Here is a 16117-nt window from a genome sequence, read left to right as displayed (position 1 = left end):
TTGAGCTACCACACTCAGCTAATAGCTATTTTGATTGCAAAAAACATGACCCTTTTCTCCTCCACATACCTGTAAACCAAAGTAGAGCAGAGCAAAACTAGCAAAGTAAATACAGACCATTTCACATTCAGCATATCTACGCTTGGGGCCAAAATAAATTTTCTTAAGTTCAAGATTTATACCAGCTTAAATTGGAGATAGAAACTGAGAAACACCTTAAGAAAAGCACACGCTGGCATCCCTGGCATAGGCTACTGCGTCATCTGATGTAGGCTAGAGTCCCAAACTCTTGGTAAGACTCTGAGTCCCCTGTTGCATACCAGAGCCCACTGAACCCTGAGTCCATAGCCCTTCTCCTCCACACACTTCTGTTTGATCACAGCAATTGGGGTACCTCAGGAAGCCCTTCAGTTTTTCTTTCCAGCCAACCAAAAAATCTGTCTACATGCATCCTCTAGCTTTTCTCGTTAAACAAAAAAAGCCACTCTGCACTCATCTCTGTCTCTCTACTGTTTACTTGACCCCTCCTCCTTCTCCAAGCCCCACTCTATCTGCTATCTCTCTCCGTACTGCCTACATGTAGTTAGGTACAGTCCGTAGCAACTCTCCCCATGACCAGCTAAAGCACACTCAACACACAGCAGCTCCACGGGTGCTTTCCTCAGCTCTATATCCCTCTGCTCCATGCCCACCTGTCAACTCCTGACAGTTCCTCACCAAGAAATGTTCTCAGGTCAGTCATGAGCTCTCACTTCCCAATCTCACTGCACCTCATCTTTCTGCATCATCAGGCTCTCTGATCTTGCATGCCTTGAAATCTCTCCCCTGGGCTTCTGTGACAACACAATTCCTAACACCCTTCTACTAATGTATTTCTCTCCTCTTTATTGGCTGACTCCCTGTTCCTTGACATACTTTCTCCCTTGGCAACAGCAGCCTTCTATCCCCTTCTCCCAAGCTAAGATAACCTATATTTCTGCTGCCCAGCCATTACTTATTTCTGTGTTTCACAAGTACCTCAAATACAGACTGGTCATAGCTGCAGTCATCTTCTTGCCTGCCAAATATTGTTCTCCTTGAAGGTTTCTGAAGCTACAATCAAACCTCATAAGTCAAACTGGGACCCTGAAAGGTTCTTTGACGTCTCCCTCTCCTATGTATCCAGTCTCACAAGAACTCTTCCTCCTCCCTTAATCACCACCTTGCTGTATTAGCAGCTCTCGTGAGAGTGACAGTACCAGTCAGTCCCCCAACTCACCTCTGGGCCTATTCACTCATCACTTAACTTGTCTCAGAGGTAAATGTTTTTATGGGAAATAACTAAAAGCAAAGTCCCAAATCCTCAGCCTGGAAGTCAAGGCTCAAGATAGGATTTCCTACATACCTCTTTCTATTACCTTAAGTTGCAAGAAAAAGAAACAAACACATTCCCCACAGATGCCCTAAAGGCACACTACCTTTGCTCAGGCTCTGTCCTCTACCTGCAATGCTGTTCTCCATTCAAACTCTACTTTCAGCTCCATCCACCCACCTACAACCTTCAGGCTGAGTTCATCCCTATGGCTAATAGAGTGACCAATCATGCCTACATAATGAAACCTCCATTAAACCCAAGAGATTCTGGATAAGGGAGCTCCCAGATTGTGAAGAACGCATCATGTACATGCTGAGTATTCTTCAACTCCATGGCAATCCATAATCAGGACCTTCCAAGATTTCACACACAGCTTCATCTGCTCATAGGCTCCCTTTAAAATCTGTATTATTCATGTGCAACTCAGTAAATGAACAAAAATTTTGTAATAAACATAAACAGGTAAGGTGTTTCCCTACATTCTCTCAGCTCCTCTAGCAAATTAACCCACCCTGAGAAGAGAGCATTAGATTCCTAATTATTGGCATTCTGTCACTGCACAGGCAGCAACCTAGAACCTGCAACTGTCATTAAAGGGGGCAGCTTTGTGGCACTCAAACCCTTAGCCTGCAGGATGATCTGAAACTACCTCCTGCAGCCTGACAAGACTGAATGGCGTTAATGGGCACCAGCTGATGTTTGTTGGGGACTCTAGCAGCAGAATGGTATGCTGTGTTTGGTGTAAGAGACTGGGAAAAACACTTCCATTTGTTTTCCCTAATTTCCCAAACAGATGACATGAAATGGAAAGGCAAAGACAATAATGGTCCTTACTAACCAGGTGCTGTGTGCCAAGCTCTGTGCTGAAATCCTAGTGTATCTGTTAATCTGCTTCTTGCTGACAGGAGGAAACCAACACACATAAGTCAAACAATGCTCAAGGAGAAACAGCAAGAAGTATGAGGATAGTCTGGTTTCCCAGCTACACAGTTCCTTCACCCAAATTCCCATAGCCAGTTTGCTTTCCGAAAACTATTTTACATATGGGCATAAATATGAAAACATACACAAACAAAACTCATTGGTAATACAAAAAAATCTCTAAGGATGGAAGGTATGGGTAAAGGAGACACCTGACTTCATTTCACATCCCTCTTAATGGAATTTGATTCTGCTGCTGAGGTTGCTTTATTGTGTCTGGCTCTTTGTAGCAAGGTCTCACTATGTAGGCCACTATGTATGAGTCTTGAACTCATGATTTCCCTGCTTCTGCCTCCATAGTTCTGGGATTATACCTTGTGCCGCCAAATTAATCTTAAATTTGGATTTTTTTAAATGTCTATTGTATTATTTTTCTCCCCTGCTCTTTAAATAATTTATCCCTTTGGAATTCATGCCTTCTGTGGGTTCCTTCTATTTTCCCTTTAGCCATCTGCTGTTCAATTAACACCTGTTTACAGAAACACTCAAGGGAAACAAAGATGCCAACCAGTCCACCAGAGTGATGTCTCAAAGCCCGGGAAGAAAGTTTAAAAATGCAAAACTTGTGGCTCAAGACAATGTAATATCTGGAATCTCCTGTATACTCAAAAAAGAGTTGTAGAAAAGCTTACCTTTTGACTTCAAATTATTTTCCAGTGTTATAAAATTTTCATAGAATATGAAATATATTTGAGAGTAGTTGGTCTCAAAAAACTGCTTAAGATCGCTTGCATCCACATTATCTGAAAAGAGAAATTTGCATTTACATCATTATTAGAAATCACAAATATAGCAAGGTGTGGTGGTTCAGGTCTTTAATCCCAGCATTCATTAGTTAGAAGGTGTATCTCAGCCAGTCCTTTTCTACAAAGTGATTTCTATTTCCAGGACAGTCAGGGCTGTTACAGAGAAACCCTTACTCAAAAAATAAAAAATAAAAAATAAAAAATTAATTAAAAAAAGAAAAAGAAAAAAACAAAAAATTAAAAAATATTCACAAACACTATCAGAAATGAAAGAAAATAAAGCTAGTCTTACTCCCTTATGAGAAAAAAAACAAAACCGTATTCTTGTTTGTTTATTCACCTAAGAGAAGTCAGAACTGCACAAGGGGCACCACTCACCACACCAGTGTGTAAGAAACTGTGAGGGCCATGAAAGACCATCAGGACTGCTGGGGGACAACACTCACAGATCAGGTGAAAGGTTGGAGAAAGTAGATTGGTTTGTTGAGTTTCTTTGGGGAGAAGAAGACATGGAGAGTCATAGAAGAAGCAGCTTTGGCAGGGCCTCAAAGAGGGAACAGTCTGTGGACTTATGGAGATCACTGGTGGAGGTCTTACACAGACCAACCTTCTCTCCCTCTCCACCACCACAGTGCTCCAGGCACTGTGACCAAGCACGTCTTCCCAATAGATCCCTGGAGTCATGCACTGGGCTCACGTGTCCCCTTCCTTCCCTCGTCAAGGTGCCCCGCCCTCACTCCCCCTTGATATTGTGAATCCTGCATTCCTGCTGTGATGGGGACTGCATGCCAGAGAGGTGGGTGGTACAGTTACCATTCCCATCGGGTTCCTTCTTCCCAGGAGCCTGCTCAACCCAGGCAAAAACCTCAGCTGGGGAGGTTATCCACTTTCAACAAACCTTTGTTCATTTTTCTAAGATCCTGATTACTGGAGTTAATGCCGTATAATGATACATATAAGGGAAATTAGAAACAGCCTCAAAATTCTAAAGATTATTCAAGAAAAGAAACGGATAGTGCCACTCATTCTGCACAGAATAATATTCCCTGGGTTTGCAGTCCTGACTAATACTGTAACTCCACTGCACACTCTCTGCGGTGCCCAAGCCATAGAGCTAACAGCATGGGATCTACAGAACTGACTTCCTCTGGTTACCATAGAAGGCCCTTTTATGTTAAATTTTTTACAAGTTCTTCAGAATAATGCATCTAAAATGTTTATAAACTCACAAGAGTTTTCAATTCCATAAGGAAGCTGTGACTCAAAAGGTTAAGTCCTGCTTTTAATTCAGCACTTGAGAGGCAGAGGCAAGTGAATCTCTGAGTTTGAGGCTAGCCTAGTCTACAGAGCTATTTTTACCGCACCACCAAACAGAAGACTCCTAGTAGCTGGCAAACTGACCTTGGTGAAAAAGTAGTGTCAGCCACCAGGGAACACCTTTGCTCTCTTATCTATGGATTTACTCACTTGTTTGCTTATTGGTTTATTTAGAGACAAGGTCTTTAACCCAAGCTGGCCTCCAACTTCCTACATAGTGGAGGATGACCTTGAACTTCTAATCCTCCTGCCTCCACTTCTCCAGTACCATGCCTGGCTTTCTGTGGTACAAGTGATTGAAACCAGAGGATCACACATACTAAGCAAGCACTTTACCAACAAATGACTACTGTCATTCTTAGGAGCAACATAGGCTTTCTAGGAATCCTTGACAGCCTTGTTCACAATCTGCCTGTTGCAACATGACATCTATGTTCTGTTGATCTCAGGATTTCCTGTTTCGTAGGTATACAAGTGGTAGTCATTATTTTAGCACTGACTGTTGTAGGGTGTTTCTTTTATTCAACTGATCTATGAAAATATCAAGGGTTTAATGATGTATGAGTGAGACTGTAGGTTCTGTGAGGACAGGGACTGTATCTAACAGAGAAGACCTGATTCGCTCAGGAATCCAGCATGCCCCAAGGAATGAAGCAGTAGGACACGGCCCAGAACAGGGGAAGAACAGGGTGGAAGTCATACAGTGGAGGTGCAGGCAGACTGCCAGGGAGGGCTGTGTATGCTTTAACTGCAGCTCAAACCACTGGCAAGCCTGGCACTAAATGCCCTTTCTGCCAGAGCATTAAGAACAGGTGGCCCAGTCACCTCTCACTGTCAGCTAAACCACACCACCCCACTGCCAGCCTGTCTGCACCTCCACTGCACATGACTGTCCCCCTCAGGCCCTACACTCTACCCTCTGGGATGTCTTTACACTCCTCAAAGTTTCCAAACTTTTTTCCACTTAGCTCCCCTAGTGATACTGGCGTGACTCCCAGATCATCCATCCTATAACTAGTTTGGCCTCATCCTTCAGAAATGGGATCGCTCATTAATATCTCAAAGAAATCCACAAATGTCCCAACTGTCACTTTATACTTTTCATCCAATCTCTTGCCTTCTTCCTTGCAGTTAAAGAGCTTCAGGTTCAGAAAGCCACAGGGAAACAAAGCATTCCCTTAGCAGGGAGGTAGAGGTACAGAAGCATCAAGACAGCCCAGACAGGTTACTGGCTGATCAGCAAATCTCCCACCGGATCCCTTGGCCCCTGGTCCCTACAAGACATTCAGAATACCAGCAACCAGAACAAAAACAGGCCTCGAGAACTGAAGGGCTTCCATATAAACCACAATACTTTCCTGAAGCCAAAGGCCAGGTAACAGTCACCTTCTTCCTTAATCACCCAGAGTCTTTCTTATTGATAAGAGCTTAAAGCTCTCTTTGGCAGGACAAGTAGATACCTTCAAGGTCATCCAGTACACAGTAAGCCAAGCAGAGCACTACTACAAGCATAGTGTTACTACACACTCAGTTTATTTACACCAGCTCAGGACTCCACACTGTCCTGGGAATTCTCATCAAAGACAGCACTAAAATGAGCCAAAATTCCAACTTACCCTGCTACATCTGTATCATTTGACACCTTCACAAGAACAGAAACTGCGTGCAGGCAGGAATTCCACCTGCATGGTTCACTGCTGCCCCTACTGCCTCAGGAAATGACCTGGACTACACATTTGTTAAGTGAATGGCCGACGTCTGATTACCAGATCTTTTACAACATCTAATCCAAGATCCAGAGAATACAGAGTAAAGATAGGTCTTACAGAAAGCACTGGAATTTAGCACCCTGAAAAAAAAAGGATTAAAAGAAATAATTTTAGCAAAACCAATTTTAAGAAGAGATATAAAGAATGGGTTTGCAGGGGGGGGGCTATAACCACAAACTTTCTTTAGACAGGCTTTTTTGAGTAATTCATTCACTTATTGTGTCTTATCACTGCCAACTAGCACTCTTAAGTCAAGTGCTTAGAAATTCAAAGAGAGTAAGCATCAAAGCCAACACAAACAGGTGAACATAACCAACAACAGACAGGGCACCAAAGCTGAAGCCCATGCTGGGCACCACAGCAAGTAGACAACCCCACACAGGCAAGTTTGGGATGTTAATAATGCATATAGTCACGGTCTGCTTTTCACTTTACATGAGATTATCATGAGTTATTCTATTCTACCCTCATTACAACTCTGTGAAGGAGATGGAGCAGTGTGGGGATCACCTTTAAATGATCTCCTTTGACCTGTCCAAAACAACAAGAAAGTTAGGAAGTTTGGGCCTGGGTGGAATTCCTATCTGAGTTTCTGATTTTAAATCAAAACTAGAAGGCAGGTCAGAAATTTAGAGGAAAATAAATGATCCCTGAAGATGTGCAGAAAAACCACAGCAAAAAGAACAGGAAGTGCTCAAAGTGAGCAGGCAGAGCAGAGTGAGCAACAGTCAGCAAGAATGGGGAGCAGCATGACCGTTCACAGCTTCAGGGACAGGCGAGGACAGAGCTAGGTCGGAGGCCTCCACTGTGTCTGATGAGGAAGCTAGAAGCTGTCTTATTACCATCAGACAACTCTGCCAAGTACTTCCAAAGAACCACAGGGAAGTGAATGCCAGACATCCATCCCTATAGAGCTTGAGGTCAGTTCTAATTTTTTAAGTACGCATTAATTACTCCTTCACCATCAGCAGCCGGTAAACTGCATACTTTTCCATTTTCTCTCAAAGATAATCTGTATAGCACATCAAACTTTGCACTCCTCGTACTGACAGCCTTTTCTCCACTTCCAGCTGGAAGTTGACAGCAAAGACTGACAGCAAAACCTTTGGAGAGACTATGTCTGGCTGCAGGCGCTACAGGGTCTAAGACAAATGAGATAAATTGCTCCTCAATTTCATCTGAAAAACAGGACAAACAGTGGTCCCTAAACTGCAGGGCTACCTACGGTGAAGAGAAAATAAGCTATGCAGAATGCTTGTAGAATGTCAGTTGGCATCATATAAACGTTAGCTGTTTTTTATAATTACTTAGCTCCTGGCAAAGCTCTCTCACCAAGAAGAAAATAACACAACCTCACCTATGTATGAAGCCATCAAATCCAATGACTCAGAAATTCATATACTTAACAAGACCATCCCATATTAAATAGTACTTAATCCCAACACAACAGTAAATACTGCCAACAAGCATACCCATGAAGTCAGGCCAATTCTCCCTCCATCTCCTTCTACACATGATCCTTTTCAATGGCAATTCTATCGTTCTTTAGTTAGAAGGATCAAAACATAACTTGCTTCAGCAGATCCCTATAGAACCAAATGAAGGGGGGGTCTGTAGCCTACTCAGGAGTCCCAGCTGGACTCAAAAGAAGAGAAGGAAGCTCAAGCCCAGATCCTCTATCAGAGAGAACCTTCACACCTCCTTTACTCACATCCTAGAGCTAAGAGCCACTTGGTTCTGGACACGCATCTGTGTATATTTTCTATTTAGTCCAATTACCTGAACAATGTTACTGAAGGTCAGATGATCAAAATCATAGGCTTGTGACAGTGAAAAAGGACAAGTGAAGAATTCAAGGTGACTTACCAAAACAATCATTTAGAAACACTTGGTAAGAACAAGGAAACTGGAGGTTATGGAGGGGAGTAAGTGGTTGCCGAGCAATCCTAAGAACTGAGTTCAGATCCCCAGCATCTATGTGAAAGCCAGATGCAGCACACACCTATAATCCCAGCACTTTTGGGTGGAGTTAGTCAGATCTGGGGGCTTGCTGGCTAGCCAGTCTAGCTGCAACAGTAAGCTCCAGTGGAAGTGAGTGAACCTTGTCTCAAGAAAATGAACAATAAAAAAAGACATCAAATGTCAACCTCTGGCCATGCACAGAGGGGGTATCTACAAGTCCACATACATACAAATACATCAAAGAGAGAGTGAGAGAGAGAAAGAGAGAGAGAGAGAAAGAGAGAGAGAAAGAGAGGGTGGGAGAGATAGAGAAAAAGGAAAATAATGTACAATAAACTAGGCAGACACAAGGCTAAAATTTTGTCAGAAATGTATGTCGCTAGTTTTAAGCCTAGTATGACTAGTTTTATTGACCAATATTAGCCTTAGAGGCTGATATGATTTAGGTAATTGCTTAGGTATGTACCCTCTTTTCTTCATGATGTAAAGATGTCATGTACTATTTGTTCCCCTAGACACACCTATAAATTGTGCCCACTCACAGTGACTCCAGGCTGATCTGGCCTGCTTCAGTAAGTGGTGCTTACAGAACAGTACCGACTGGGAAAGTCTGAGGTAGTCAGTGATTGAAGAGAACTGAGAAAACACAGGAGCATGTTTGGACCCAACCCAAGAGGCTAGAGCCAAACCCAGACAATCTGCAGTCAGAAGCAGAACCGCCCTAGGCAGTACAGACCCAGCATCAGGAGAGTGAAAAATAGATGCTTGTTGAGGTCGGGCTCCTTAGAGCTGCTGAGGTCAGAATGGGTTGTTATGAAACACTGTGGAAACACTAGTGCAGAAGAAGAGAGTGGGCGCAAACAACTTCACTGATGGGAGGGCCAGCAAGTAAACCACAGCAGATGTCCCAGGGGCAACATACTGTCACCTCCAGTTAAAACAGAGAGTAGGGAAAATGCACTCCAATAGCACAGCCTGCACCTTGACACAAACTTTCTATCAACAGTGACCCCATCCTAGCCTGAGACAGGAAAGGACTCCACGTGACATCAAGTGGTTCATCTGAGCACCTCCTGTGCGTGCAGTCAAGCGCTGTAAAATGCTGTCGCAGGTAAACAACAGGAGCTTATCTAGGAGAGGAAGCCAACTGTACCAGGAAGCTCCCCAGACTCAGCAGCTTTACTGTCAGAGAACAGAAGGCGTCCAAGGAATGACTGCATTTCTACTACCAATCAACAAACACATTTAAGTTGTTATCATTATTATAAAGGAAACCTATTTCTGAAAATTGACTTTATATATATGAAGACTCTTAAAATGTTACCTATACAGCATTCAAGAAAATGAGGCAAGAGGACTGCCACAGTTTAAGGCCAGTCTGAAATATACAGCGAATTCCAGTCTAGGATACAAACTGAGACTTTGTCTCAGAAAGCCAAGAATACAAGCTAAAAAGTATATGTTTCCTGCACTGCCTATGTACAAACACAAAACCCTTATGTGGATGGAAATATAAATTTATGCAATGGAAAGCAAGTCAGATTTAGACTCTGAGCCTGGAGTGATCAAGGCCTAAAACCAATGTGGTTGGGGCTCTGGTGGGAGTACCCCATACAGGAGGGACTGAGAGAAGGTGGCATAGCCCTTTATCGTGGCTCTGTTTATCTCCCCAAGTCAGTGAGCAGGAAAGGACTCCAGCCTGGCTCCCCACCTTCTGATTCATGTGTGCATCCTGCTCCAGAGAGAGTTTAGTCTCATGGCACCTAAAGGATAGGCATTAAATAAATGCTCACTGAATAGATTATTAGTCAGCAGAACTTAGATATTCAGAGACTTGATAATTTAATCCCCCTCTATGGATGAGACAAAAGCATTACTGAAGGCCACAGCGAACAAGAAAGTGATTTATTTTTAAAAATCAGAGCAAAACTTCTTACAACAGTGGTCCAAAAGATTCCTAACTAAGAAGAAAGATGAGCGCTTCTATCCTAAATACAAAATAAGTACACAACCATACTATCCCAAACATGCTTAATCTCATCTAAACACAAAATAAATTAATAAAACAGGACAAGTAATGATACCTACTCTACAGCTATTAATTTCTATTAATTTTCAAAATAATGGCACCATAAGCATATATGTGTCCATCCCTTAAACTATTGTCAATACTTACTTTATAAAATTAACTCATATCTATACAACATCTTTTATTTAAGTCTGATATATTAGAAAGATATCTGGTTAAAAAGATGTTCAACAGGAAAGCTTCTAAGCTTGCTACTATAGGATTTTTAAATGAATTGATATCAATTTTTCTTGTACTTTTAATAAGTAAATTGCTTAATAATTAGGATGACGAACTATCACCGTTTATTTACTGAAAGACATTTATGCCTGTTGCATGCAACAGTCACGTGTGCAGATCAGAGGATAGCCTCAACTGTCAGTCCTTGCCTTCCAATTTGTTTGAGACAGGATATCTTGGATGTTCACTGATGCCTACCCCAGGAGAGCTGGCCTGTAAGCTTCCTGGGACTGTCTTCTCTCTGCCTCCCATCTCACCTTAAGAGGTCTGGAATTATACATAAACACCACACCCAACTTTATGTGAGCTCTGCAGACCCCTCACAAATTGTACAGCAAACACTTTAACCCTAGAACCATACCCCCAATCTTGGCACCAATATGAGTTAACACAACCAAAATCTGACTTTTATAAAACTAAACTATGTACCAGGAGTGGTTCACATGCCTTTGATCCCAACACACAGGAGGAGGCAGAGGCAGGTGGATCTCTGAGAATTTGAGGCCAGCCAGGCCTACAGAGAAAGTTCCAGGCCAGTCAAGGCTGTAGAATGGGACCCTGTTCCAAAAATAAAACAACGTGCCTCCTTCAAGCTATCAATTCCCTTTATCTCTCAAAGTAAATAAAACACAAGGATCACACAACCTAAGTTCTGATTACAACACTTACAAGGAATTTCAAAAAGAAAACCATTTAACATTCTGTTAGTGAGCCCACACCTTCCACAAATACAGCCTTGAGTTCAATATACAAGGTAGCCCAAATCTGATCCTAACTCTCATTTTTATTCTGGGTTGTGCCCCGCAAATTCAAATGCTAACAGCAAGTTCTTCAGTTGCTAGCATCAAAATTCAATCAAAATTAAACCCCATCTCTTAACTGCATCTTAGTTCTCCCTACTGTTTCTCATCTCTTTCTCTCCATATCTTTTTTAGTCTCAGACACAAATACAATTTCTATGAAGATTTAAGAATCAGAAGACCAAAGTCTGTTTCAAAACTATGCTTTGTAATACATGAGACTTCATATTTCTGTAAAACTCTCAAGTAGTACAATACTTCCAACCTCACCCAAGTATAGGTACTAGACATTTTTGATATGCAATTACATCCCAAAAATCATTCAGATATTAACTAATAATATATTCAAAACAATTCTGGCTCCTCTTTTAATCCCCTCCACCCACTGGAGCAGGAGAAGTCCCTTCTTGTTCTTTGTAAGACACCTGCTCCTTCTCCCTTAGGTAGCAACAATAAACTGCCTAAGAAATCTTAAGGCTGCAGTCAGAGGCAGTGGTCTAGGAGCACTCCTGAGCTGTACATTAAGCTTTCTCAGGTTTGTATTCATCTCCTGAGAATCTCGGGCTTCTCACATGCCCCTCATCCTAGATACCAACATCACACCACTCTAGATATTCCCGTCTCACCCCAGGTCTCTAACACAGTGCACCCACCTGCTACAGCCAGTACAACTCAACAAATCTCGAGTCTCCCACATTTCTAGTAGAGCTCAGACACTCAGCTCTGCCTGAAACCTGGCATCCCCTAAGAACATGTCCCTCACAGCCACCAGGTGAGGTTTTCTCCTTCCTCCTACACTCACATGATACTTGGCCTCAATGATGTGTGGCACTTTGCTGCTCCCTCACCCTGCAAACACACACCCTGAAACATAACACACACACCACAATTTCCAGGCCATTCTGGCCCTTCTTTTCTCACATATACAAAGAGCTCACATCATAGACCAGTGTCCACCCCAAGCCCGGCTGGAGTGGCGCACTGTCTCTTCCACCCCAGTACACTCTCCAGAAACTGTCGGGCAGGCTCCTGTCTCCATTATCAGTGATTTCAACACTTACAGGATGATGCCTGGCTTCCTCATCCCTAATGAAGTCAGGCACTCCACCTCTACCACCCACACCCACAGACAGAGCCTAGACCTGGTGATTACTACCCGCCTCCTAAGCCTTGGCTTCAAGTGATTCATTCTCCCATTCCCTACCATCTTTTATCTTCCCTGCCCACTTCTGAACCCTGATCCCGGCAACTCTTCAACCCTACTGGGTCCACGGATCAAATCTTGAATCTACCATCTTGTTACGATCCATGTTGTACTCAAGTCCTCATTTCCTCACATTCCCAATTTAGTTTACATAGCCCATCTTTTTTTTTTAATCACACTTTTATTTATTGGGAGGGGCATTTACATTAGTAGTGTATAAAATGGAAGTCAGAGGACAACTTGCAGGAGCTGGTTCTCTTCTTAGTTCATGTGGGCCCCAGGGATCAAACCTAGGTTGCCGAGCTTGGCAGTGGGTGCCTTTATCCACTGAGCCATCTCACAGCCATCTCACCAGCCTCATCTTTTTAGGAAGCCTTTCATTGTCCCTCAGCCCCTCCAGCCTTTGTCTTCCTTCACAATTCCTAGTCTGTTTCATCCTTGGTTCAGCTGAATGCATTTATCCGAAACCAAGCCATGTGCTAGGTACAAAAGTTTTTTTTAATGTTTATAGTAGGGGATGGAGAGAAGTCTCAGAGGTTAAAAGTACTTGTTACTCTTGCAAAGAACCAGAGTTAGGATACCATCACCTACATTGGTGGCCTACAACCTTCTATAACTCTAGCTCTCTGAAATATGACACCCTCTTCTAGACTTTGCAGGCACCTGCAAGCACACATACACACAAACACAAACAATAAACAAAACAAAAATCAATGCATATGAAAGAAAAAGTCCAGCACATATGTGATTTATAATGCATAATACAAAACAAGCACTTTAGACCACCCACGAAATGAAGGCACCTAGTCTAACCAGGCTTTTGCTGTCTTGCTCTAAGGAGATTATCACTATTAATACAATGGCCAATAATCAGTGTTCCCAAGGCCAAGAGAAAATACACATGTACCCTGTGCCCGAGTTTCACTAGCCTGGGCCTCAGAAGGAATGGAGACCTATTGGGACTACTACACAATACATAATCTTATTTGCAGAAAAAAATATTCTTTTGACTTCTTTGATACTTCTGTTTCTTACATACATTAGTGTCATATTTTACTGTTATCCTAGTTACATACTAATTACACTATTTAAATGTTTAAAATTCCCCATATGTATGCATGTATGTATGTATGTACATGTGTATGTATTCAAAAACTTGTCATAATTGGCAACTAATTTCCATAAGGGTTCCACAGTACTTCAGACTACAATTTTAAGAGCTGCCTAGAGCAGACAGTGTTGGTCCTCTCCAGCTCCCTCACCTTACCCACTCACCCCCACAAACAGCCCCTAACTTTTCCTAACAGTGTGTACTCAGGGATTATCCTTCAAAGAGTTGTATCCACTGGGAAGGCTGGCCTATACTGCACCCATAGGAGTGAACCTGACACAACTGAGCCATCTGTGATGGCAAGACAACCCTTGCCACTGACTACTATGGACCAGAGCCTATGACACAGTGCCGATCCATTTAAACAGAAGTCTGAGAGAGAGGTACTGGGAAAATACTCATTCTTCAAGAGACATAACGAGAAGCAGCCTTTTTCTGCCTCTGGCTATTATCAGTCCATCCGGGTAGCTCTGGGTATTCTGACACTGAGCCTCAGTGAGGATGACACAGGAGAAAGGCTGAAGCCTGGACTGTCAACACTGCAGAAGAGCTGGACTACCTCACTCTGGCTGGCCCTGCCCGAGGACCTCTTTATATAGGAAGGAAAAATTCCTTTTATCCATTTATATTAATTTTCTCCTAGCTACAGCCAAAAGCATCCCTGTACACAGACAGCTGAAATAAAATACTAAATAAATACTAATACCAACTGAAAAGCTCTCAGAAGCCAGGCAGTGGTGGCTCATGCCTTTAATCCCAGCACTCAGGAGGCAGAGGCAGGTGGATCTCTAAATTTGAGGCCAGTCTGCTCTGTAGAGCAAGTTCCAGGACAGTCAGAATTACAGAGAGAAAACCTGTCTCGAAAAAACAAGAAAGAAAAGAAACAAAACAAACAAAGAAAAGCTCACATAATTCTCATCAGATATTTTTAAGGCAATTATACTTGCACATTCTTGTCCTAATCTGGACTGGGGCCAGCTTATATTACAGGGGGATATATGTTTGATATATGTTAGAGACAGAAATAAGATAGGTAAAGTAAAACCTAAATGGTTACCTCTTTCCCGCCACTCTCAACAGCTAAGAAAACAAAAAAGTGGTGAAGAAGGCGGGGATGGGCATCAAATAATGCTTGTGTCAAATAACTATTATTAATAATATAATAATAGCCTGCAAAACAGCTCTGTATAGGGTGACTCAATTAACCCTCGAGCAACAGCAGGAGGCAGATAGTCTTTACTGCTGTAGGAAGAAGGGTCAGGGAGGGCAGTTCACTCAGGTTTTGCCTGCACACTGCTGGGCTCCCACTGCTCAGGTGGCTGGGTCTACACTTACAAAGAGGAGTGGTGGAAGAGGAAGAGGAAGCAGACCTGGAAATGTACTTTGTTTCATTTCGCTAGAAACAACAAAACCCACAGGAGAGATATGGCACAGGCTACAAACTCATCTGTAAATCCAGACAAAGAAAAAAAAAGCCTAGAAAGTAGCTTAATTCATTTTACATTTTTGTATGTATATGAGCGTGGTGTGTAGATATGTATATATGTATTCCCATGTGTGTGCAGTCGCACATGAGTGCACATTTCTAGACACCTGAAGTTATTCTCCACATTATTTATCAAGGCAGGGCCTCTCACGGAACTAGACCTTACTGATTCCCCAATTCTGACTAGTGTAGCAAGGAAGCTTACTCTGGATTCAGTCTCTACTAGCTCTGGGATTATACATGGCCCCATGACTACATGGCTTTGACATGGACTCTAAAGACATGAACTCCAGTCCTTGAATTTGTCCCAAGTGCTTTATCCATTGAGTCACCTTCCCAGACTCCATATTTTAGAGGGGTATATCAGAGACAGTGTGGAATTGAATAACCTTCCTCTTGGATAGGTTAAAAGGAAGGCTTTTCTGTGAAATTAATTTAACAAATATTTAAGTGGCCTTCACCAAAGGACTGTCTTTACCTCTAGAAAATCATAATGATGTTCTTGCTCTGCCCACAGCTTAAATTAGTGACTTCTGTGGTATCCCTTACACAAGTAAACAAAGTTCCTTATTCTGGTCATTGGAAGTCTTTCTGGGCACACAAACTGCTGACAGTTTGTAAGAGCCTGAAACTCAACAACCTACAGTAGTAGCAGACAGTTTGTTATGGGAGCTCAGTAGAGCACAAGACAGCCATGTAAAGATGATGTAAGCCGTATGAACAACATCTAAGATGTTTTCATGAAATACTCAGTATTGAACTATGTATAATGTTAACTCATGTAAAATTCTCTCTCTCTCTCTCTCTCTCTCTCTCTCTCTCTCTCTCTCTCTCTCTTTCTCTCTCTCTGTCTCTGTCTCTCTCTCAGAGCAAGAGATAGAGGGAGAACATGTACAAATAAGACAGCAAGCTTACACAAATACCAGCAATGGATAAGGGACTGTAGAATTTTAAAAGATTTTATACACTAAAGCTCACTCATATTCAAATTTTCATAATAAGCATATAAAATATGTAAGAACACCCCAATAAAAGAAAAGGTGCTTCCCAAAATTTTGTAAAGAAATTTTTTCAAAGCT

The 16117-nt window shown here is 42.3% G+C and overlaps 1 protein-coding gene across 3 annotated transcripts in view; it reads right to left on the bottom strand.

Annotated features, from left to right (window-relative positions):
- The window catches only part of Ralgapa2 (Ral GTPase activating protein catalytic subunit alpha 2), a 271244-nt gene that overhangs the window by 239396 nt on the left and 15731 nt on the right, over window positions 1-16117 (bottom strand). For all 3 annotated transcript variants that reach the window (XM_085696826.2, XM_085696824.2, XM_048455526.3), the window contains exon 2: window positions 2968-3078. In XM_085696826.2, the coding sequence (XP_085552952.1) occupies window positions 2968-3078 (111 nt within the window). The remainder of the gene's footprint in view (window positions 1-2967; window positions 3079-16117) is intronic.

This window comes from Myodes glareolus, chromosome 10 (assembly GCF_982192425.1).
Source record: "Myodes glareolus chromosome 10, mMyoGla1.1, whole genome shotgun sequence".
Taxonomy (NCBI): Eukaryota; Metazoa; Chordata; class Mammalia; order Rodentia; family Cricetidae; genus Myodes; species Myodes glareolus.
Note: the sequence above shows the minus strand (reverse complement) of the source record. Positions and strands in the feature narration are given on the sequence as shown.